A 25,684-nucleotide genomic window follows, 5' to 3' on the forward strand; every position below is an offset into this window, starting at 1 on the left:
GGGTTAGAGCGAGGCGTGACCCAGCTGACGGGCGCCGCGCGGAGCCGGGCGGGCGCGGAGCCGGGGAGCAGCGCGCGCGCGGCGGCGGTCGCTGAGGCTCGGCGTCCCCTACACCCCCCCGTGAGCCTGGGGAACCTGCAGCTGAAAGCCGCCGCCAGCCACAGCACCATGTACCCCGGCAACAAGCGGAAAAAGCTCTGGAGGGAGGAGAAAGGTACTGCCGCCGCCCTCCCTTCGCGGGGCCGCCCCATCCCGGGACGGGCTCCCGCCGCGGCCTGCGCGCTCTCTGGTGCCGGGGCCGCCTCCCGCGGGCGGGCTGCGGCTGGGGGGGGCCCCGCGAGCCCGTTCCCGCCGCTCCTTCCCTCCGCCGCAGGGGCCGCGCGGCGCGGGCTGGAGCCGGGCACTGCGGGCGCCTCGCGGCCGGGAGCTCCGTCAGGACGGGAGCTGGGCGCTCCCGTCCCACGTTCGTCTGCGCGGGCTCCGTGTGTGTGTGTGTGGGAATGGAACGGCTCGTGGGCACCGGCCGCGTGCTGCCCCGGGGCTGGTCGGCCGGTGTGAGGTACTTGGGTTACAGCGCGGGTAAGGCACCGGTGAGAAATGTTCCTCCCTTCTTGAAGGGCTCGTCGCTCTTCCCCCTTCCCTCCGCGTCTCTTCAAACCCGGTGTCAGGCTCCGGAGCTGGCCGCCCGCTGAAGGCGTGGGACAGGCGCTGTGCGCTGACCTTGGCTTATGGGTGTCCGCCTGTCGACCCTACGAAAGCAGAGTAAATACCGACGGAGAAACCTTGGCAGCCAGGCGGGGTATTGCCAGGGGCTGGTGGGAGCCCTGTGCCCAGGAACGTACTGGAGAGGGAGGAAAACTAAAGCCCGCTCGCAGGTCCTGTTATGAGTTCTCTTCTCCCCTCATCGCTGCCGCTGGGTGTGTACTGCAAGTCCAAAGGCAGACAGCCCCTCACCAGATAGAGTGCATCCTGCGGGGAGCAATCCTGTGGGCAAGAGTGAGGAGAAAGGTGCAAGAGCTGCAGATAAGTTCATGGCTGCACAGGTTAGCTGCTGCATTCACACCCATCCCCAGGGCAGGGAGTTTCATTGCCCGTCTTCTTGCCAAGCTGTCTTAGAAGTAACGTTCCTTCCAGACATCCTATGTCTACCAAGCTTTGAAGTTTTTCTTTTCCTGAGCAGAAAAGAGGTGGTTACGCTCACCGGCACAGTGATGTGTGGGGTATGGAGATGTTGCTGAACGCTCGCTGCAGCTCAGCTGCTGTTGAGGGTGCTCTGCCCAGCGAGGCGTGTGTCTGAGCGCCGGGACGCGGCCTCTCCTCGCATAGTGAGGCTGAACAGCACTTGCCAGTCTTCTGCTCCAGTAACTGCTCCTTGGCATTGTGTTTGTGGGGTCGGCCCTGAGCCCTTCACGCGAGGAATGGAGAAAATGCTGCTGCGTTGTTGCTGCTGCTGCTCTCTAGCTTGCAGCCCCGTGTGGCTGTTCTTGTCGAGCGTTCTCTTGGCTAGGGAGCAAAACTACAGCATCCCAACTTCTAGCCAGGCTGTCTGTGAAAGCAAGCATTCTGCTAGGCCTGTCTCTGCCATTCCTGCATGCTCCTGGCTCCCACAGAGCTGACAAGGCTCCTCGTTCTGCTTCTCCCATGGAGCTTTGATGATGGATCATTCTCAGCCTTTTATATTCTGGAGGGCTTCGTTCTTCTTTTAAAAAAAAAACAAAAAGCACACCAAAAAACAGACTACTGAATACTGACTTGCAACCCACTGACAATTACCTGGCTTTCCTTAATTACTTTCTTAATAACTGAGGATTGGTTCACTTTCTCCTAGGCTGGATCTTGTTTGGAGTCCACTGAAGCAGAAAGAGCAGCACTGGTGTTAATGTCAGTCTTGCATCGTGAGACTGGTCTGCCCGTGAGCTTGTAAAGCATGTCAGCAGGCAACGTGGGCAACAGCACTTGCAGCTAAAGGTGCTGGAAGCATCTTATGGGAGGCCTGTGTTGCAGCTGAACCTTGGCTGAAATTCTCTCTGGCAACTTGCAAGACTGAAGCTCTACGCACCCTTCCTACAGAGGGAAAGCTTGCTGTTTTAAGGGCAGGGAAATGGCTCTGTGTCATCTTCAGCAAAAGACAGCCAGGCCTTCTGTGCTAGTTGGTCCTATGGCTTGACACTCGCAAACACACTCTGTTTCCCTCTCACATTCAGGTTTGCCTTCCTGCAGTACTTCTATCAGACACATTAAATACTCAGTGTACTCGAAGATCAAGCAGTAGAGCTAAGTGTGTATTTGCAATGCATAATTGGTGATTCTAATCACATTAGTTGTACTTTTTGTACATGTAAGTATCCAATTAAGATACCAAGCCGGAATAACGCGATAGAAATATTTTTGTTGACTGAAGGAGAAGTCACACTGTTGAAACATCAAAATATATTTGTTTTGATAAGGGAGTCTGTGCTCAAAGCCTGCCTCTGGTATTTTAGACTGTACTGATTACACTGTGTGAAATTAGAAAAGTTATTTTGAAGGGGAGGGGAACACCCTAGTACAGTGCAAGTGATTTTCTTGAGAGTTTGAGCCTGAGAGGTGGCTTCTGTTCAACTCCTGTGCTGCTCCTTCAAGTCGGTAAGAAAATACCATCTCTGTGTCCGTTCATGATATGGATCTTAGCTTTCCTTATGTCTCTAAAACCTCTTCAGTCATCAAAGAGCACTTAGTGCTGACAACGTGTCAAGGGAAGGTGTTAGTGTGGTAATGGTAGTGCAGCGTTGCTGGTGGGATGTGGCCAGGAGCTTGGTTAGCCAATGGGAGTCCTGACGTGCTTTACATTTTCCCCCTCCTCTACATGGAAGGACGCGTCCTGCACAAAGCTAGCAGAGAGCATTAGAAGTGTATTTCACTACTTCTGAGGGAGCCCATCCTGCTTGGTGGGGTGAAGAAGAAGGGGATGTGCCTGCAAGAACCTGGTGTCCAGCCCAGGTTGCTGGGGTACTTTTCTTGCTTTAGTGCTCTTACAGCCAAGGCTGAAGAAGAGTGAAGTTGGCAGCATCTGTCCTAACTGTGCCACCTGTGTGGCTTCACTTTTCACTAAGCGCCTAGAAAAAGGTGCTGTGGCTGTTTCTCAGAAGAAAACCTCCTGTATGCACTTCAGTGAGGTAACTAAGCTTGTCATACCAATGCTCAAATAGAAAACTCTAAGTCTTAACCCAGGCTGCTCATTTCAAACCCGGGTTCTGTTTCACAGCGCTTCCAGTCCAACAGATTCAGGTCATGCTGGTTCTGGACTGCCTTTAGAAACCTGTTTAGCCAATGCTCAGCGGGCTTGCCTAGCAATTGGTGTGTGCTCAGCTGGTTTGTCAGCCCAGCTTAGGGGTTTATTTTGCTTACCCTTGGTTGACCAACAGGTAGCCTATAGTATTTTCTGGAACTGCTGATTTTGGCCCAAAATGGAATTAAACGCTGCTGGATATGGTTAAAGCAAATGACGGCGGATTTCTCATGCTGAGAGTTATATTGTTTGCAGAACAAAACCACCAAACAAAAACACCTTTCTTATCACTGCAGCCATCTAGAAAGTGATGTAACATTTGCTTTTGTTGATTTCTTTTTTTTTGTAGTGTATTGACACTGTTAATTTTGTATCATTCTCCCCGGTCTTTCTTTACTGAAACAAGTTTCATGTATTCCAGCAAAAATACATCAATTTTGATGTTCCAGTCTGGTGGGTCTGTTTGTTTTTAAACTGGTTTATGAACACGGGGAACCTAAAGAATATATTCTGATACGTGGAAACTCTATAAAAGAACAATTCCCTACTTAATGAACCTGCTGTTAGATCTCTGATGTTGAGTTCAAGTGACTGGAAGAGGAGGTGCTGTAGTGATGGGGAGAGGAAATCTGTACAGCTGAGAGAGCAGTGAGGAGGCATTTCTTTTTTTGCTGAACTGGGATATCCAGAAATAGGTGCAGGCAGTGGTTCTAAATACACTGTGTTCAGTTCCTATTATTTGTAACTCATCAAATCACCCATGCTTATTTCTTTCAAACAGCGTTTGGTTGCCTCAAGGACGCTGAATTGGTCACTACTTGGCCAATGTACAAGAACATATGAAAGCTTGCAGAACTTTTATTTATTTTTTTTTCCCCCCTAAACAGAACGTTTGCTGAAGATGACCTTGGAAGAAAGACGCAAAGAGTACTTAAGGGACTATGTTCCACTGAAAGATATTCCAACATGGATGGAAGAAATGAGAAGCAAGAATGAGAGTGATGGTAAGTAAAATGGGAGAATCTTACTTAATAAATTATTTTGTTTACTCAGCCTTTTCTGTTTTCTCAGTTACTTTTAAGAGCAGCAAGACTTAGAATCCTCGTTGTTAGTAACAGTGGCAGCCTTAAGTAGGGTCAGGAGTGCTTCACTGGGGTGGGTGGCATAAAATAACAAAAAAGCGCTTGCTGGTTTTTACTGATTCTGCAAGTACTGGCCCACACAGACATAATAACAGCGATACCCTTAGATACATAAAGTAGCTACTCTCTGCCTCTGTTTTTACTTTCCGGACACTCGACCAGGCCTAATGAACTTTGTCTGGAAAACTTAGCGTAATGGTGTGGGGAATCTGGGCAAAATAGTGTTGTTCTTGTAGGTTGCTGCAAAGCAATGGGGGAGTGCACGAGTTGTGGTGGCTACTGAAAATCCAGAAACAAGACAAGATGGGATTTGAAGCCTCTCTTGAGAACAACGTTTCTTACTCATAATCCTACCTCCTTTCTTGGGCTGAGGAGCATCAGCCTGGCCTGGATGGACTTTTCTTCTCTTAGTGTTTGCAGTGTTATCATGATGGCCAGGAGGGTTGTCCAAATACTTGCAGTGAAAGCTATCTAGAAACGTGAATCTCACTTGCTAACATAGATAAGATATTTGAGGTCTAGGCTGATAAGAATTCAGTTCTGTTACAGTGTCTCATTTTTTTTTTTCCTAGTTCTCCTTTACTCATGTGTGTGTAAAAGAAGAGGGACTTCCTGCTCTGGTTTCCCTCTCCTCTTTGCTTTCTGTATTTTATTGGAGCTGTTTCTTGGGATCTAACTATGAAATGTAAAGTATTCTCTCTTGCAGTTTTCTTACTGCTGCAGATACAGGACTAGATTGCTGACTCTTTTGTAACCGCTGAGGGCTACTACTGGCTGGTGTAAACAAGAATGCGGAGTGGTCTTGTGACTACAGGTGGCCATACCCTTTATAATAACACTCCATGTGAGCTGAGGCCTGAAATGCATAATCTGTTTTAAAGAAACTGGGCAAGTTGTAACAGTCTTTTTTTCCCTCCTAAAAGCATTTCTAGTGACTTCCAAAGTAAAAATACATGTGAAAAGTTGCTTAGTTTTTAAATTCTGACATAGTCCTGTTACAGCAGTATCCATAGGTCTTTGTTCCTTTGTGCTAGGTCCTTGATATCTTTGTAACATCAGGAAGCTTGTTTATCTGTGAAACAAGGACTGTGTAAAAAAAAAAAAATAATAATAATAATAAAAAAAAAAAATCAAGAGATTACATGACTTCTCCGAAGTTCGTTTAGGTCTGTGACACATGGGAATAAGCAGTCTGTCCATTAGCTTAACTGGGAGACTTCTTATCCTTCCTAGCCTAAACCTTGTTTTTATTCCAACGTCTCTCAGGTGTAACTTATGAAACTGCTGGATCTCATGTTACACGGGCTGCTGAATGTGACAAGGTGTGGATTTATGCTGTGATTGCTGTTACACCTCACATACGCAAAATGTCAGTGTCTAATGTGGGGGTACTGAATCATAGCAATGGTGAATTTATTTCCCTGTAGATACTCTTGCAATCTCTGTTAGTACCCAGTACACTGCAAAAAATGCTGGAAGGCAAAAGTTGTGCAGAAACATTTTCTTTTTTTTCTTCTCTGCTACTCAAAGTTTTTGTTATAATGTTTTCAGGAGAAAATACCCTTAGTCTCTTGGTTTTTTTTCTAGATATCTTTGTTGTAAATAAGTCATGTGGAATAGTGAGCTTGTGGAAGGCTAGGTTAGCAAAACGTTTCCACCTTTCAGCTGATCAGTGCAGTTAAAGAAATCTCTATGTTAATGAGACTGTTACTGTATCTGTTTCAAACTCTGTTCCCTTTAAACATCAACCCAACTCTGAAGGTATCGAGAGTATGAGAGGGTGGATGAAGCTCTGTGTGCTGAAATCAGTGATGACTTGAGAATGCCATGCCCAAGCTCTGCTATTTTCTTCAGGTGAAAGGTTACTTCTTGCAGTGGCAAACTAAAGAGGTCTGAAGGAAAAGAAATAAAAAGAAATAATAAATGTGTACGCTTGCCAAGCCGAGACAGCAACTGATGAGGAACGTGGAAAAAGTTTTCTACTATTTACTTCAAACACTGTCTACTGTGAATAAATGACAGATTGATTAGTAAAGTGTGGAGTGGCTGTTCAGAAAGAGCGATGAGGAGACTTCAAGACAGGAACCAAGAACCAATAGACTGAAGCAGGTGTGATCAATCTTCTGCCGGAGTAAGGAGCTGTAGGGGAAGGGGAGAGCCTCAGGGACAGGCCTAGTACTCACAGGTTCACCAAACTGGAAATGAAAGGTGTTCAGTACTGCACAAATTCTTGTACTGACTTTTTATTGGGGAAATCCTCGTGTGAACGACGCAAAGGCTTTATGGTACTGATTTTTAAATGTGAAAGTCTTGCTGGAGAACATTTTGAGATGGCAGTTATGCACGTTTCTGTTATATGCCAGTTTAACGGGAGATTATTAAAGTCTTTGGAACTGCTGAAACTGAAATGATGAAAAAACTTCCTGCTGGGAAGGAACCAGCCTCACTGCCATGATCTGCGTGGTTTTTATTGAGAAGTCTGGAGAACGTGCTTTGGTTTGTGGAGGGAAGTGTTTCTGCCCCCATTCCTCCTCCACCTTCCTGTGTGAAGTGGTATTTGGAACTAAATCCTGAAGGTACAATCAAACCTGTAATGCTTGCAGTAAGTGGATCTTGAGGTGAGTTTCGGCAAGTCTGGAAATCTTAAGAAATCACAACAATTGAGGGATGCATAACAACGAAAAGAATTCTGGGGAACGAAGTGAAGGAGATCTGAAGGGCAGATGAGAATGACTTTTTCTTAAGTGAAAAACTTCTTGTAATAGCAGAAATGTTTAACTGGAAGCTGAAAGCAGCTGCGTGTAGTTGAGTCTGTTTTACTCCTTCCTGACTGAACCAAAAATCCTAAATTTTTCAAGGTCTCCTTATGGGGGTGTGCGTCTGGACTAGCCATAAGAAATTAAGTTGGCATATATTTTTGACAGGGAACTTGGCCAGTGCTTCTGATGCTTTTTGATTTAGGTGGGGAAGAGGAGTGATGTGGAATGCAGACATAAAACTAGTGTCCACCGATCTGAACAGAGGGAAGCAAGCTCTCATGCGTGTGTGTTTCTGGAAGGACTACATTAGCAGTGTCTCTGGGTTTTGGCAAGTAACTGGCCGGGCTGGGAAGGTAGAGCTCAGGGCACCATAACTGTCCATCCTCCTTACACTGACATTACTGATCTCAGAGCAGATGGTAGGAAAGGAAACAATCTCTTCCTCTTAAGGATGTTTCATAAATGACAAAACTTTTTTGTTTGTTTTAACCCCATTAAGAAAAAGAGAAACTATCAAGTTAGGAACTAAGAATGACCCTGTCATGCAGGGCAAGGTAGTCTGTATGTACTGTAATCCATCCTTCCTCCCACATCTCGTTCTCCAGCTATACCAAAGCCAGACACATCTCATCTGCTCTGTTACGTACTTGGAAGCAGAGTTTCTTCCTGACAGCTTGCAAATAATGGACTTGTTTACTGAAGCTCTGGATTTTCAATACCTCAATTTCAGTGCTGTTTGTTATATACCACCTTATGCTACATACTTGGCCTGTACAGTAATGATAACTTCTGTTTTGTTATGGTTGGTGAATAAAGAACCATGATGTAGAAGAAGAACTAAAAATCTTTTGGAGTTGAATATAGTGACTTACTCTTGGGTACACGGTTATTCCTGAAGATGTCTTTATGGTTCGGTGGGGGAACTTTGGAAGAAACTTCAAAAAAAACTTTTCCATGAAAGCTTTTCAGAAAATCGGGGATTTGGGAAATCTGCTGCTGCTGAGTTGTGTGTACTAATAGTAGATAATGCTTTGTTGCATTTCCATTCAGTAAGTGGATTTATAGCCAGTTCACAGCATCTGACAGTCCTGCTGGGCTGTCAAGGTCTGTGGGCTTCATTGGCATACCAGTGGTGCAGAGGAAATAGCAAATTCAGGCGGTGATTTAAAGACTTTTCCTAAGAGTAGCTATTTTTTATTAGATGAAGTCAGAAAGGAAAGATTCAGCAGCTCTTGAGACTTCTTGTTTGTTTAAGTGTCATGAAAGGCCTGCCGTATTTTTTTTGTTTCAGCGAGTCTTAGGCAATTAGATGTTTCGGCTGCTTCTGAATTTTCTTAATGTGCTTTATTTTTAGAAAATGATATGGTTCAAAATGTGCCGGAATTAATCTACTTTAGCACTGAAAGTTTTATGTATATTTATGAGGCTTAGCTTTAATAAAAGCATCTTTGTGCTAGAAATCTGTAGATTTCTAAATATTCAGAGAGATGACAAGATTAGAGAGACAAAGTATCTGTCTGTATAAGCCCCTCAATGCTTAATGTTGAAAAGAAAATGTATGATCATATTAAACTCTATTGACCATCGTTTCTTGATATTTCCAACTAATCACCAATCATACTGGGTGCTTCAGAGCTTCTCCTGTTTATGATGCAAGTGTCTGTCCTGCGGGAGCCATGAATCAAGGTATGGCTGTTCTTTATACAAGTTGTCAAACAGCCTCTGGAAAGTAAGCTACAGTGGGAATCTACCAGAAGTCTACAAGTGAGAAACAGCATCTTGCAAAATTATTCATTATCTTCAGTGGGTTATACAGAAAAAGAAATGGTTTTATGAGAACGTGAAAGATCTCTGAAAGCTGCTCCACAACCGAGGGTTTCTCTGACTGTAATAGCTCTGTGCAACTAGCACGCTTCAAGACCACCCCCTACCAAGAAAACAAGTCCATCAACTGTCTTTAGAACAGATTTCTACCTGAATGACAGGGATGGAAGTCAGTTGGGACATCTGAGCTCCATGTGATGCTTGCTATCTGTCAGTCAGTGGAAACTGTACTTTTGCTGCTGACGCTGGTTTAAGTTGGCAGTAGAGAAGATTTTCAGTTGAGCTTGCCTGCAAAACTTGCACGCTCCAGTTCAGGATCTCCTGCTATTAGTTGTAGCTGTGGATTATGAAATTCAGCATTGCCTAATCTTAGTGCTCTATTTGGTTTTGTTTTTATTTTTTTGAACATTGGATTACAGCTCGGTTACTCATACCGAGCATCTTACAGCAGAGTCTTCAGGAGACACTGTGGTGTGTTTGGTTAGAAAGCTGTCACTTACGTGCATGTGGGGGTTACTGCTTATTGACTGCTGGTTGAACTCTGCTAAAATACTAACATCTGTGGCTTCTGTGAAGATGATGATATTGAAGTAGTTTATCTGTGGAATTCCTTCCTTTGCATGTAGCTACTTGCACAGAAAGTAAGTGAGCAGATTTATATGAAGTGTATGGCTGGAGCGGCAGCAACAGGAAAACCATGTTTGCAGCTTATTAGGTATTAATGATTTTAGTTACTTTATTAATAATTAATATAACTGAAAAATAATTATAGTTATTGTAAAGATTTCCGGGAGCATGTATGCCCATGGTCTGACATAAGCAGGGTGGATTATGCCTGGTTGTTTATCACAAGGGATGATTCTGGAGCAATAGGGAAGAACAGGGAACTGTATGGTGTGCCCTGAGAGTACAAAACTGCAGAGTGATGCAAAGCTGATCTTGCCATTTGCTGACTCTCCATATCTTTCTATCTTTCTAAGCATACACTTTGGGCATTCTTTTTTCCAAAGACAGCTTTACGATGCGTAGAGATGGAGAGAATATCTTTGTGAGCAAGTTTGAAGGTAAGGTGAGAAATAGCTATTTTTGGGGAGGATTGGTTCGCTCTTAGTGACAAGTATTCCTATTTAGTTGGTGATATACCTGACAGAAATAGACAAGAAACTCAAACAGTATGTTTGGTATAGCGGACGGAAAACCTGTGATGAACTGAAAGAACCAATGTGTATTCAATTGACCTTGTAGTTCCCTGGTGAGCAGCAGAGATATAACCTTTATAGGATGGATTAGCTGTCAGAGCAGTAACGCCTGTGTTAGTTTTCTTCAAAGAAAAATCTTGCCTTCGGCAACTGTAAGAGATGGTTATTTAAAAAGCAAGAAGTCAGCTCTGCTTATATGTATATTAAGGACACATAATTCAGTATGGCTAATTCTCTAAGATGGTAAATCACTTGACTTTGATTAAGATGATGACTTCTTAAGCTGTTGTTCTGTAATTTATTTTTTACCACGTTAATATCCACATGGCATTAAGCTTCCACAGGCTCTTGATACAGTTGTCATTTTGTGATGCTTCTGTATGCAGCTGGGAGAACCCCTTATATTTTGATGTGCTAACTGTAGCTTTCCATGGGAAAGGATGCTGCTATCAAAAATAAATTGGAATCCTTACTGAAGCTCTGCGAGCTTGAAGTCTCTCTTTTGAGAGCCATAGTGGTGAAGATATGATATGAAATTTAACATGGGTTAGCCAGGAGAAAAATGTCTAATGTTGAAGTGCTCCTAACTTGAGTCTTGACACAATTAATAATTCTCAAGCCTCCATCCCTTGCAATAAGAGAATCAGATGTTTTTTGTAGCTGCTGAACATTGTATGCAGCTGAGTGCAGAGGTCCCTAAGGAAGTTTGAGCCAGAATCAAAGCACAGATGATGCTGTGCATTGTCAGCAGGTAGGCTTGCGTGGATGGCAGGGAAGGATGACTTTATCAGCAGTGGTGCTGTCTGTAAGGCAGTATGTGTTGTTCCTCAGAAACTGCTGAAAATGTAGGGTTTTTGAAGTTCCAGCCTGGGTTTTATCCAGTGACTGACTTGCCTCATATTCAAGTCTACAAAGGGAAAGAATAGTATCTTCTTGAATGACAGCTTTGAATGTATATGGGTGGAGGAATAATAGGTCATGGGTCTTGGTTTCCAGTGATTTCTGTTTATGTATATACCTATTTTTTTTTTCTCCTCATTGGATATTTCTTCCAATTTTTGTGTATAGAGGATGAGCTCCCTTTTGAGCAAGGCAGATTGTGAGATCAAATCTCCAAGTTAATTTCTTCCTCTGTGAAGAGAGTTTCGATAAGTCACCTAGTTTTTCTTAGTACGGTAGTTTGGCTCAAGCCTTAATCTGTGATTTAGGGTGGATGGTATATTGTGTCCTCACAGTCTTTCACAGACAGATGTGAGCTAATGTGCCAGCCTGAGGGGAAAAAAACATGTTTATGACTAGCTTGAGGCCAGGATCAAGCTGTTGAATTGTAAGCCGTGACAAGGGTACTGGTGTAGACCTGATGATGCTCTGTTGACCGGTTGCATGGCTTTCAGATACCTTCAAGCAGGAGGACAAGGACAAGCTGCTGTCCTCCTTCGGAAGACTGGGAGCTTCTTTTTAATTAGGCAGTAAGAGAGCAAAGACCGATGTTGCTTGCCTCACTTCACCATAGCTTAGTTGTGACAGACATTTATGAAGACACTGAACTATTGTCTCAGTGAGGCTTTGCTGCCTGGGGCCAACAACAATTAGTGCTTGCACAGGCTCAGCCTGCCAACTGCTGTTCTTTGGATGTGGGAGGTTTGCAGCAGGATCTGGAAGTACATTAGTATCTTTGTGGTTCTCAAACTTCCTTGATAAGTTAGAGGTGTCACTGATACACTTCAAACTCATTGAGCTTGCTGTTTGGATGCTATTAGCCAACTTTCATGCATAGCTGCATTTACTCCACGCACAATTAAACACATGATTACATGTGTGTTAAAAAGCTAATCACTGGAAACAAGATAAGCTTAACATCCCTTTTTCGGTTCACTAGAGCCAAACTGCTCAGTTCAGCAGAGCCAACTTGCTCACCACTCAGAAACATCTCTAACAACCAATTCATGTTTGAGCAAGCTGTTATGATGCTTCCCACATGAAGTGGTACGTGGTTTTCTCTGTGAGCTGACGCCTAGCTGATGTACCATCACAAAATCCAGTTGGCACTGAATTCATCAACCCTGTATACAGATGTTTACTACAATGCACAGAAAATGCTTTCCGGTGCTGGAGAGCAGGCTTGGACAGTCCATTTTATTTTTAAACTTTTACTTTGTACAGTTTTAAGACCACTGAAATCATGATTCTGTGTGGCTCTATTTCTTATGTAAATGGGAAGAGGGGAAGCACACGGCAAGGGTACTGAGGCTGGCAGCTGTTTTCATGCTTCTGTGTGGAAGGGAGGGTGGCAAAGGGCCTTTCCCCAAGTTTCCAGCTGTTCATAGGGACAGAGTGTTGTAGAATGCACATCCTCTGAAATGCAAGCTCTCAGCCTCATGCTGATACAGTCAACACATTTATTTTTGCAGGTGGGAGTAGCTCTGTACAAGCACGTTTGCACTAATAGCATCTTGAGGAGTTTGTGATGAAGCTCTGAGTCAGAAAATACTATTTTATAGTTTACTGAGAGGAAACCTGTCCACAAAAGACTGAGTCCATCCATAATGCAGACCTGAAGAGAGTATAGAACCATTCACCCATCTGCTTTGCTTTAAAACCTTTACCTGCCGTGTCTGCTTCTGACTTTCCTGACAGAGGCTTTTCTATGACAATTGGGTCTTTTAATAGCCTCCTGTGTACTGATGGGGGTAGTCTGTAAAGGTGGTATAAGTTGCCTGTCATATTTGTGCAGCAATTGAAAAACTTTTAGTTCAAGTTCAGCCTGTGTTGGATTCGTTTCTGTGTGTTTGGTACTGTCCTTTGTGTGAATAAGGAACTGCTTAGAAAAAGACATCATAGGATTAAGTTCTCAGATAAACATATTGTGTGTTGTATTGGTATCCTTTTGTGGGAATATTTAATAAATCTCAGTTAACTAAAAGAAAACCTTAGTGCTAAATGTTGGTAGAATGAGCCAGGGAACTACTGACCAGTCAGCATCACCTCTGTGCCAAGGAAGGTCATGGAACAGATCCTCCTGGGAGCTGTGCTAAGGCTCCTGAAAGACAGCGAAGTGACATGGCACAACTATGTCAGCAGGGCAAGGGAGGGGATTCTGCCCCTCTGCTCTGTGCTGTGAGACCTCACCTGGAGCACTGCGTCCAGATGTGGAGTGCTCAGTACAGGAGAGACATGGACCTGCTGGAGCATGTCCAGAGGAGGGCCACAAAAATGATCCCAGGGATGGAACACCTCCCTGCGAGGACAGGCTGAGAGCTGGGCTGTGCAGCCTGGAGAAGGGAAGGCTTTGGGAGACATGGGAGCAGCCTGTCAGTATCAGAACAGGCTGTAAGAAGGAAGAGGAAATGGTTTCAAACTGAAAGAGAGGAAACTTAGACTGGATATAAGGAAGAGTTTTTTCCATACTAAGAGTGGTGAAGCACTGGCACAGGTTGCCCAGAGAGGCGGTGGTGCCCCGTCCCTGCAGACAGCCAAGGTCAGGCTGGACGGGGCTCTGAGCACTGATGGAGCTGTGGGTGTCCCTGTTCAGTGCAGGAGGTTGGGCTAGATGACCTTTGAAGGTCCCTTCCAACTCAAATGATTCCATGACCCTGGGATCAAGGATCAGTTACATTTAAAGAAGTAAAAGCTGTTTTTTTTTTTTCCCATTCTCTTTTATTGCTAGCAGAGATCTAAAATTTTAGATGTATTGCTGATAACTAAATCCAGACAGAATAAGGTGGTGTTAACCACTTCATGCCTGTAATGACTTATTCTGCAGTATTCCAGTGCTTTGATGTTTGGTGTTTCCCTCCCCCCTAGCCTCCCTTTTCTAATTTATTTCATTTCAGATAAACATGCAGAACAAGAGAAAGCTAAAAACGTTGCTCCTGTTAGTGAGTTTGTATTGCATCCTATTTTTGAACCCCTGAAAGCAAATGAGTATGACTGTCAGCCCTAATGGTTGTTGACAGAGTCCCCGTCAAATGCTTACAAGACTTAATTCTGTACCTTGCTGTTTGGATTGAACTCCTGTTGTTTCTCAGGATAGCAAATTAATTATTTTTTTCTCTCCTTCTCCTCTTGGGTGGAGAAATGTTTCATGGTAAGTGTGACCCAAGTTTAACATCTTCATGTAGAAGTCACTGTTTTGTACTTGCATAAAAACATACCTATCTGTATCCCAGTACTAGAAAACCAGATCGCTGGTTGCATGAAATGTTTGCTGGCAGTTCAGCAGGAGTTTGGTAGTTTGCTGCTAGTAACTTTGTGTGTCCAGCCTCCTCACTAAGTATTACAAAAGGCAGTAGTGCTCAACCAGGGAGTCTGTTGCTTAGCAATGGTGTGGGAAATTTATATGGCACAGAATGTAGAGTAAAATTTCTCTGCTTAAAAAGCTAATGAATCTATGATTGCATGCTATAAGCTTATTTAAATTCTGCTTGATGCTGCATGTGCTGCGTACGCCTACTAAAAAGGGGTTTATCCCTCATGGTAAATAAAATAGATGCTCCTGCTGAAGTCCTAACACCTGGTTACACATAAAAATACATTCTTTTTTTTTTTTTCTTTTTCTCCAGTGAATTTCTGAAGTTGAGTGAAGGAATACTGTGCTGCTGGTAGTATAGGTTTTGGGTGCAGGTTATCTTGGGAGATCCTAGAGTAATTTAGACATGTTAGTACTATGAATATAGTGATGTTATCAAGGCACGAACCTTGTAGTTAAGGTGATCTGCTTTGTCTTTGAAGGAACCTGACAAAGAACCATCACCTGTGGTCTTTCAGCTTTATTTGAGGGGGAAAAAAAAGCATCAACGTGTTTCTCAGAGACCATAAGCAGTGATCTAAAAACATATGTTTTTCTCTGTTTTTGACCTTCCACCGTCAACTGCATGCTGCCTGTTGTAGAGAGAGATTAGAAGTGGGAATTGAATTGTAGGTGGTGGTGCGGTGTGGTTCTTGTCTCCACGTGACCTTGGCTGATGACCTACCATCCTTCAGCTGAGCTCACACTGATGTTCTGGAAGAAGAATTTGTGTTTCAAAGTTCCTGCTATCCCTTGGATCCAGGTACTGATCATCAGGCTTAGGCAAGAACTTAATAAATATGCCATCCAACAGCACTGTTATTCCAATATATTGTCACAAAGCCTTGAATCCCTCTGAAGGCTCACATTAAAAAAACAAGGCAGTGATTGAGTGAGTTTCTTTAAATATGCAAAGCACAGCTCCTTCTGGGTTTCAACTGAAGTGGCAGCCATGCCTATGGACCCTAGCTAGTGAAATCTCAAGCCAGAGAAGCAAGCTTAGCAGCTGTGTGCTGACTCTCCAAGTAAACACACAAATACCCTAGGGCCTCAGCCTACTTACGTTGCATCTTTGCTCTGGCACTGTGTATGCCACTGAGGTGAAGAGACTTTGATTTATGAATTGACAACTGCGTGTCCCTGCAGAGCACGTTGTATAACAAATGCGGATTGGGTATGTATTCAGTTTCTTGTTCTCACTGTTACTACTGCTTTCTCAAAGTTTGTTCTTGGTTATTGCATTCCATACAATGTCTTCCCCGGTTTCCCTGAAAGCTGAGGAAAAGGGCCAGCCCCTGTGTTCTTTCACCTTCCTCTTCTCATAGGGCTGTTTTCTCCTCTGTCTTGTTTTTATTTTGGGGACATACAGAACTGCGTGGGGTAGACTGAGGAAAAGGTAGGAATGTAACACTGCGTGAACTACCCAAGAGCTTTGTTACACCAGAATAATGGTGTTGTGCACGAGCACTGTATGGCTCTCATTTTTAATCAGTTCTTATGGTATACCACTCTCTCTAATGTGTAACATAGCTCTCAGTGACTTCCAGTTCCATCATATGGCTGAAAAGTAGAGGCTCTTATTTACAAACCTGTTCCTGGGCTGCTGGCAATTTTATGTTAACACAGATCAAATGGGTTACTTCTGAGCCTTTTGCAGTATCCCTTCAGAGGGGTGTGTTTGCAGCACTGCTGAGCTCAATTAAGATGTAGTTCATTGGATGTGGGCTCCTTAGATAACCAGTGGACACCAGGTGATGTTCACTTAACTGGAGTTATTTAATACTTCCAGAAAAGCCCTGAATGGGAGGCATCGTAACAACCTGGACTGGAAGTCGGGGCAGAGTACAACCACTGCACATTGCTGAACACTGAGGAAGTGGGAATTGCGGTTGATGCACTAGGTGGGTGATAGAGATGGTCAAAGGGCTGGAGCATCTTCTCTACAAGGAGAGACTGAGAGAGCTGGGATCTAGCCTGCAGGAGTCAGCTCCCAGATGGGATATTAGCAATATTTGTAAACATGACAGAAGGGCATAAAGAAGACAAAAGGTAGCTCTGGGCTTTCCAGCAGTGCACAGTGGCAGGGCAAGAAGATGCGATCTCTACTGGAAAGAGGAAATTCTGTCAGAAAACAACAAAGCGCTTACTGTGAGGGTTGCACCTGGAACAGGGAGAGTTTGTGGGGTCTCCATCCTTGGAGATATTTAAAACCCAACTGGATGGGGTCCTGAGCAACCTGTTCTGAGCAGGGGGTGTCAAGCAGACAGTCTCAGGAGGTCCCGTTCAACCTCACCTGTCTGTGATCTGTGTGCCCCACTAGCACTTGGCTATGATCCTTGGCTAATCCGATGATACCTCTTTGTAATTAGCTGAAACTGAGCATATTGGCAGAGAAGTGTCAGAGAAAGTCCTGGTGCCTTTGACTTGCATGTTGTGCAGCCTTTTTGGCTAGGTGGATAGTGATTTGTCTGCAACAGATGTTTCTTCCTTGTGCTCAGGTTGCGATGGTGCTGAAGTCCAAGAACTGCTAGAGCAAATCTGTACTACAAATCTGAAGTACTGTAGTGCATCTGTGAGTGCTTTCCCAAGATGATGAAACACGTGGAAATAATTCTTGATTTAAATAAGCAATTGCCTTTCCTGTACAATCATCCACTGTTAGTAGGAGTGAAAGCAGGCACGTAATGTAACAGATCTTACAATCTGTCTTTTCAAAAGCTCTGTAAGCATATGCAGAAACAAATGGAATGGAAAGCTGTGTTAAATGTGAGGTTAGTAATCGCTGATAGGTTGTCATTTTTAATCTGTACACGACATTTGTAAAGCAAAGCCTTGGGGGAGAGGGGGAAGCATTGAAGAAAAGAATGCAGAATATCTCGTAGGACGGTTGCTGGACCTTTTCCTTTGGTCAGATGCTGCTTTGATTTTTCAGCTGCCCGTGAGAAGTGGAGTAGTGTCCTAATCCAGCCTTTTGCTGGGAGTTCTGCTGGGAGGGGAAGGGTCTGCCTCTGCTTGGCTTGGTGTTGGAGTTCCTGTTCCTGGCGCAGGTCCGTTCCCGGCACCGGCTGCAAATCCTGTTATAGGTTGCTGTAAGAGAAGCATTGTGGGAATACACATTTCCGTGAGTAGCTGTTGTAGCACTGATGAAATAACAGACAAATTTTTTCTTTTCTTGGAAATGAGTTATTTCCTTCAGAAGCAAATTCTACGGCTGTTTGTAAGTGATGAAACTTTCCCTTTTTCAGTTTTGTTGCTTGCAGTTCACTCTGTTGCTCTTATTCATAGAATGGTTTGGGTTGGAAGGGACCTTTAAGATCACCTGGTTCCAACCCCCTGCTCTAGACAGGGACACCTCCCTCTAGACCAGGTTGCTCACAGCCCCATCCAGCCTGGCCTTGAATGCTTCCAGGGAGGGGGCATCCACAACCTCACAGGGCAACCTGTTCCAGTGCCTCACTACTCTCACAGTAAAAAATTTCTTCCTTATTTTTTATGAAATAGAGGAAAATACTGATAAATTCAATTTATTAAGCAAAACTTCATTTAAATACCTTAGGCTTTTGAGATGAGCAGCAGTAAATCCTTTTCACTTCTTCCTTCTTTAATTTCTTGTCATATCTGCTTTTGCTCATGCGGTGCCAAGAGCCTTCTTTTGCCAAAGGTATTACTATATTATGGATCTTTAATAACTATTTTTACCACCATGTGTGTACTCAACTCTTTCGTTAGCAAATAGTTGAAAAATTACCATATGTTTTTAACAGCTCTTCCAGCTGTGTGTTTTTCTCCTTTTGGTTGCAAGCTCCTCGTTATTGCTGTAGGGATTTCTGTAACTGGATGTCTGAGACTGTTTTGAAAATTAAGATACTTTAAAGTGTACTAAAAGTCAAAATCCCATCCTACTAAAGTGAAGAGAAGGGATTAAATAGGTCACGCTATCAGCACAGCTGTTAATCAACATGCATTACCTGTGACGTTCTTCTGAACTTGAATTGAAATACTAATTACTTTGAGATGGAGGACAGGGAGGGAATACTTGAGGCGGGAGGGGGGAATCCAGGAAAAAAAAGTACTAGGGTTTAAAAATAAAGGGTGGAGAGAGAGGAAAAAGGAAAGGAAAAAAAGGCAGGTTGATGTTCATGCCCTTGATGGGGGCTCCCTCTAGTGAGCTCTTCTGGAAGTTCTTTCTCCTCCTAGTTCTGAAATAGTTCTCACGCTTTCTTTCAGTGCGTGGTTCTTGTTCAGTAGGTCTAGTACGTTGGTTTTGGCTGGAACAAGTGCAAGCTGCACGTGAGTGCTGGAACTCAGATGCAAAGTAGGAGGAGGTGCAAGTGAAGCAGAGGGACAGGACTGCCTGTTTGCTTTGGTACGCTTCAGACCTGGGGAAAGGTGTGGATAGAAAGAGCTCAGAGATGTTGTGAGCTTGGTTAAAGGTCCAAAGGATGTGAAAGGTGAAAAAGCTTGGGGAAATAGAGTTGAGTAACCAGAAGGTTAGAGGATGCTGCGGTGGACATAAGGGGAAATGCTGGTGGGACACATGGTGCCTAGCATTTATGAAGATTTTCCAATGTCATACATTCCTGAGGCTGAGGTGGGTGCAAGAGCGGAGCCTAGAGTGTTTGTGCTCTCTCTGCTGCTGTGTGCCTTTTAAAAATAACCTAAACAAGTGATTTTTGGGAAAGATGTGACAGGATCAACTCTACCTTTCATGCATGTAAACGCAAGGATTTAGTGAGGTCACTTCTCATGATCATTCACTTCATTTTCCAGTGGGACTTACAGTAGACCTATTGGCACTACTGAGATTAAAAAAAAAAAAAACAAAACACAAAAAACCCAGAAACTCAAGAACAAACAAGCCCCCTAAAAACACTGTCTTTATTTTTGCGTTTCTTCTGTATTTGATTTTGTAGGGGAACTGTCAGGTCCTGGCTTGAACTGGTGATTGAGCACCTGGTGAAGGGCCGTGGCTGCCCAGGGAGCACAGGCAAATTGTGTGCACCTGTGCTCCCCAGGTGGCCATAAGGGGTGGACTCAGAGTGGAGCCCCCCCTGGGCTCATATCAGGGCCAGGCACAGAAGGGAGAACAACTCTTGGACCTAGGCTGCCTCCTGAGAGGGAGTGCTGCGCAGCCAGAGAGCACCTTCACAAGCTGGGTGAGTGCTGTTCTTCTTTCTGTGTGTGACTATTGGTCTGTCTGCAAATGCTTTGCCTGGTACTGCCAAGAACCTGTCAGAAGCAGTTTTGTTTCTTTGGGAGCAGAATGGATGTTTTTCATTATTTTGCTAGATTTCCCTAGCAGTTTTTCTCTGTAAAAATCAGCCTGGACAAGGAGTTAAGACACGACTGTCTAACCTTCTGGTTTGCCTGGGCTGCAATGAGTAAAGAGGGGATGATCTTGTGTCACATATATGTAGGTTGCTCCCAAAGTAATGCCTCCTATTTCCATTGAAAATATAGCTGATACAAAAACCATAATAACACTGTTTGATAGAGCACATTCTCAGCTACAAAACGCTGTTTTTCAACACTCACTGCTGTGCATTTTTGCCAGGGATGAATGAGAGCCTGCACGCTGTGCTTGCAAATACCTGCATCAGTGGAGGTGAGCTGGTGTTGCTACAGCTGAAATGCAGCCCTTTCCCCTCACTCTGCTCACGTCCACTGTTTGCTCTCCATCAGTGTTCAGCAAGTGTCAATGGATGTAATTTTTTTCCACATGGAGGAATTCAGTTCCACCCCCTTTCCTTCATCCACATTTCCATGTCAGGTGCCATTCTGTCAGAGTGCCCCTCTGCTGCCATCTGTCACACAGCAGCCAAATGTAATAGCATATTGGTGGGGAGGTTCAGCCTCTACTGCTGTACCACCAACATCCGCCTCTGATGGTGTGGGGCAACATCGTAAAATAGAAGCTTTACTTTCAGAGCAGTCCTCATAAAATATATACTTACTGTATATAAGTAACAAAACTCGTTTGAATCATTTTTTTATTAAAACATAAAAATGAAACGTCAACAAAAGCATAAAACCAGTGGGATAAGTGACCCTGTCTTGTTGACAGTAATGCATCAGGCTGGTTTGTCAGCAGCAGCTGCAATTCTCTGTGAGCTCTCAGGTGTTCGTCAGAGATTTTTGATGTTGCTTTACTCTGAGCGCTTCATCCTTGACCGTAGTTGTTCATAGATGTACATACTGCCATAAAACAGTGACATGAATAAGGTGTGATTGTGAAGCAAGGGATATCTTTCTCTGCTAAGGGAGGTCTTAGAAAAGTCTGGTCCTGAGGCTTGATCAGATTTTTGGGTTGAATGTCTGATTGCAGCTTGATGCTGCATGTTGCTTGCAGGCTGTGAGTTGAACATGTGTGGGTTAAGACTTGAATTTGAGAGAGGCAGGCAGAGAAGAAAAGTTTGAAGATTGTACAGGTCAGGAGAAAGTGGCAAGTAGACCAAGTAGACACTTGAAATTTTAATCTTGTTTGTTGATTTCATGTTGAGATTTATTTTATGTGCTTGTGTACGTGCAGGTTGTTGGCATGCGTGTGAAGCAGTTTTACACCTTGTCTCTCTTGAGAAGTTTGTGAATATTCCGCTTACCTCCTGCTTAATGATGTTGTATGTCAATTAGTTCTTAGAATTCATCTGTGCCTGAAAGTTACAAATGGCAGTACAAGCTGCTGGAGGCAGAGCATTGCTGGTGCCCTTAGCTGAAGGTCTTGATCTAATTAGGGTTTACTCCAGAGGTGAAGGTGGCATTAAGTGGTCACTGGGGATGGCTCTGGGGTTGTATCACCAGAAATCAGATATCCAGCCTTCACGTGAGCATACCTTGTAAGATTTACTTGACTTGGATGTTGAAGTGGGTGCTCTTGTAGGCCTTTTCCAACCTTGCTGATTCTGTGATTCTATACAAAAAAACAGTCCCCAAACATGTAGTGTTTTCTAACACATTTATACTTTCTACTACTGAAACCTTAAAGGTGGTCTTCACTTTTAATCTGAGGGGCTATTTTGCAGTGCAGGGGTTTGGTTTCACTTCACGTCAAGACGTAAGAGTGAAGGTGCAGTCACAGAGTTAAGTCAAAATCTTCTTTTTCTCAGGTTCACAAGCTGTGGGTGTCTGGATGTTTGTTGGCTTGTGTTTGTGAGGTTTTTTGTTCTCACGTCTGTGAGATTGGGCAGCTATAAATGTGAATAGGTGAGTTATTACTCTTCTATGACTCTACATTGCATCTTGTTGATGTGCAGTCTTCAAGTGTAGGTACGGCAGGTGTGGCTCAGAACACCGCAGAAGAAGGACGAAGTTGGTGAGAACTGACTTCACGATGAAGGTCTCACTGGGAGTGCATAATGATAAGGGCCCAAATAAAGCAGAAGCTTTATCATGCTGAAGTTTAGTCTTTACACTCTGTTGACTCTTTTTGTCCTGAGAGCTTCTCACGCTCCCAGTCATGGACCAAAAGGAACAGATTTCTGGTCTTGGAATCTCTGGTACATCTAAGAGGTGGACTTTGTAATAGTTTTTTAGGACTGGGATATGTCTGAATGTTCCTGGCTTTCCAACTGTTCTGCCTTCAGGATGCATTCTGGACAAACAGAGTTGAGGCAGACTTGAAAGTTTGAGAGCAGGCTGTCTTCTCTCCACATGCTTCCCAGGGATGTTTCGTGGGTTATGGACACAGCTGCCTATCTGCTCTGTCTTTTAAGCAGGTATCATGAGCATCACTAAAGGGTGTTCCCTTGTGCTGAAGACTGGTGTTACATAGCAACCACTTCAGAGGATTAATTTCTAGAGGCTGTACGTACAGCATTTTCTTTAGAGCAAGAAATAATTGTTATAAGTGCAAGGTAGGTCTGTCACTGCTTGGATTTCTATCAGTGTGTTAGTATTGCACGTGCTGCATGTCCTTTGTGGAAAAAGGAGTGCCTTGCGACTGCTGGCTTGTCCTTGCTGAGGTACAGTGCACTAACTGCAACAGATGAATTTTGTGGGCATATTTGAGGACCGTGCATCATTCTTAATCACAAATTTGAGATTCAGCATCACCCTGCAGAGCAGACAAAAATGTGTATGGTCAAGGAAGAGATAGGAGACAAAAGTGAGAAGTGAGTTCTGTAATCGCCGGGAATGACCTCGTTGTGCTTGCCAAGATGGCTATTTTAGAGGAGAAGAAAATGTCCCCAGTAAGATATCAGTTTGACTTCGTTTGGAAAACCTGTCTGCCAATCCCAGAGACCTGGCAGATGGCAATGTGACTACTTGTATTATGCTGGGGTTACTCTTTTAATCAGAGGTGTATTAGTAGACTTGTCAAGTGTCCTTGACTGTGAATGAGACTTGGCTCTCCAGGGCTCCCAACAGAATTAAGCATCTTTCTGCAACAACCGCCATGAAATAGTGAAAGCTGAAATCCACTCTGATAGCAGATTTTTTTTAAAGGAAAGAAGTAAGGGTAATCTGCCTCAGATGTATGAGGCAGCATGTGCATTTAGTGCTGAGCTGTATTACAAGTGGCCAGGAGCTGTGGGGCAGGTAAGGGACTTGCTGAAGAGGCTGTGGTAGATCATCTAGGTGCAGTGTTCTGGATCTTTTTGCTCATGAGGTAGTGAATTTACTAATGCTTTCCTGAGAGGAAGAAGTCTTGATAGTGTCTAGTATTCTTCACTTGTGAAGAGTGAGAACTAGAGGTGAGTGTGATGGCTGTGTGGGACAGAAGATCGGGAGGCAGTGATTGCGTTGTGTGGCATCTTACAAGAGTTACGGACCTTGCTGACAAATTGGCAAAGGAAGAGATATCTGTGCTCTGCTTCTGACCCAGAGATCAGTAATAATGAGAATTAGCGTTTATATTCTGTGTTACTTGCTCTCTTTGTGGCTCTTCATGGTGTTGTGTTTTGTTTTTCTTTATTCTGTGTGGTATTGGCACAAATAACCCTGTCATCCAAAATGCGCTTGCTAATAAACTTGAAATGGTTTGGTTTGGAGAATTCTAGGTGTTTGATTTGATGTTATCTTGTGTTGCAGTATTTTGGCATGTGGTGGGCTATGGTCTTGCGTTTGGCAATGGAACGTTCACTAGGGAAGGATAGGGAAGAAAACTGTCCTGCTTGCTAATAGAATGTGGTTTACAGGAAAGCAAGTGATAAGTCATGCTCTGTAAATGAGTCAGAGGTTGATTTTTTTTTTATTTTAATATGACTCAGCAGCTAGCTGCAATGCTTACCTTATGTGGAAAAGAGGATGAACAGTATAATGTTTGTTTGGTTATGATAAAAAGATTCTTAATAGGATATAAAAACTTTAGTACCCCTTAAACAGAAATACTACTTGTTCTGGTGAATGCACAGGGGCAAAGGGGCAATAGGAATAAGGGAATGAAATTATTGAACATACACACTTGTACCATAAAGGTAGTCCTGAACTCATGTAAGTCATAGTGGCAATGTGTCTTTTCCTGGAGGTTGCATGGATTTTGTGCGTAGCTGATCCAAGCTAGAAGCATGCAATATGTTGGAGTGGCTGAAAGAAATGATGACTTTGGATACAAGTTGTTTGTGCTGAAGTTAAATCAATATCTAAAATAAACACAAGTTATTTCTATTTGTGGTTGCTTATAATGCAGGTGAATTTGAGCAGATATCGTCTGATTTGTGGAAGTTGATTAAAATGAAGGTAAATCAGAAAACTAGAGGGTCAGACTCCTTTGAATTGCTTTCATCATCTCACTATATTTTTCCTTGAGTTTATTTTACTAAAAAGTAAATACTTGTTCTGAGAACTGAAAGCTGTTTTGCACTTAGATGTTTCTTCAGGAGTTCCAGTTCTGTAGTTCTGTTTGTGGTCAATATATGAACTCAGGCCTCTTCATTGTGATGGACGGAAGTAATTTTCAAAAAACAAAGGAAGTTAAGCAATCTTTCCTTTTCTCACCTTACAACTTTGCTAATTATTTGAGTTTCTTACAATGCAAGACTCAGTTATACTTACTGAGTAGTATATACGTGTGGAAGTATTGGAGCTAAGTGAGCTACTTTACAGATGGATTCTGAGACTAGTGAAGTGAGTTCTGATGCAAAAACTAAGAGTGTACCAGAATAAGGGAGCTATTATAACACTGTTTGGCAAGGAATCATTTAAAAGCTAATGTATGTGGAGTTTTCTACCTCTGCTTAGTGGAGCAGTTGAAGGTGTCAAAATTCTGAGTTTAAATTACTGGTGTTTCTGTTTAGGTTTTTCTTCTCCCCGTTGCCTACTTTCAGGACCCTTTCTGAATTCTGGTTCTGCTGGCAGGATGCTTGTTCACACACTTCCAGGCAGATCCTGAATAGTTCTAGGTTGGATAACTTATTGCTTCAAGTGGGAGGATGATCTTAGCTATTTCTTCCTGGTTTCTGTCATTTTATACCCTAGTGACTGAAGGAAACTCATTGGGTGGATGTATCTCTGAAAATCATGTGTGTATACTATTCTTTAGGCCAGCAGTGTTTGGGTGAAGGCTGTGCTGCTCCCAGGGTCAGCAGGGAGATGCCATGGGCTGTTGCTGCATTAGTGAGGCTAAACCAGGACGTGTCACTGTCCCATGGCAGGCCTGTAACCAGGGCTAATGGTGCCTGCTCTAAACATCTTAGTCTTGCTGCCATGCTGATGACCTGCTGTATCCCATGTTTTTGTAGGTGACAATGCTAAAGAAGATGTGCAGGGGAAGAGAAGTCTGAGCGAGAAAGTGTCTCTGTACAGAGGTGACATCACGCTGCTCGAGGTTGATGCCATTGTCAATGCAGGTAGGTGGCTAAATGTTGTCGTGGCTTGAAAGTCTTCATTGCAGGGATATCCACGTGGCAAGCTTGAACTCTGGAAAGTTACAGAAAATTGCTATGTCCTGTGGAAACCTGTTGGAAACTCAGCATGCTTTGTTCCTGATTTCTCTGTATTCCCTCTCTTCATCTTGTGTGCCTTTATTATGACAAGGATTATTGTGGAACTTGAATACCACAGTCACTAAGAAAAAAATAATGATCTTGTGTCTATTTTTTTTTTACTTAGCTTGAATAGCTGAGAGTTCACTCTTGATATTGGCAGAAAGCTGCACTTCAATACTGAGTTACTGCAGTACATTCCAGTCTGATTATAAATTGAGCCATTTGAAGGCTAGATAATGTGAAAATCTTTTAACAGTAAGATGGTAGGAAAAGTGACATACT

General features: G+C 43.5%; 1 protein-coding gene across 12 annotated transcripts in view; it reads left to right on the top strand.

The window, feature by feature from the left end:
• MACROD2 (MACRO domain containing 2) overlaps positions 7-25,684 on the top strand; it is an 847,154-nt gene continuing 821,476 nt past the window's right edge. For all 12 annotated transcript variants that reach the window (XM_021389946.1, XM_021389947.1, XM_021389948.1 and 9 more), the window contains exons 1-3: positions 7-214; positions 4,156-4,272; positions 25,157-25,264. In XM_021389946.1, the coding sequence (XP_021245621.1) occupies positions 169-214; positions 4,156-4,272; positions 25,157-25,264 (271 nt within the window). In that variant the 5' untranslated portion in view covers positions 7-168. The remainder of the gene's footprint in view (positions 215-4,155; positions 4,273-25,156; positions 25,265-25,684) is intronic.

This window comes from Numida meleagris, chromosome 3 (genome assembly GCF_002078875.1).
Source record: "Numida meleagris isolate 19003 breed g44 Domestic line chromosome 3, NumMel1.0, whole genome shotgun sequence".
Classification (NCBI taxonomy): Eukaryota; Metazoa; Chordata; class Aves; order Galliformes; family Numididae; genus Numida; species Numida meleagris.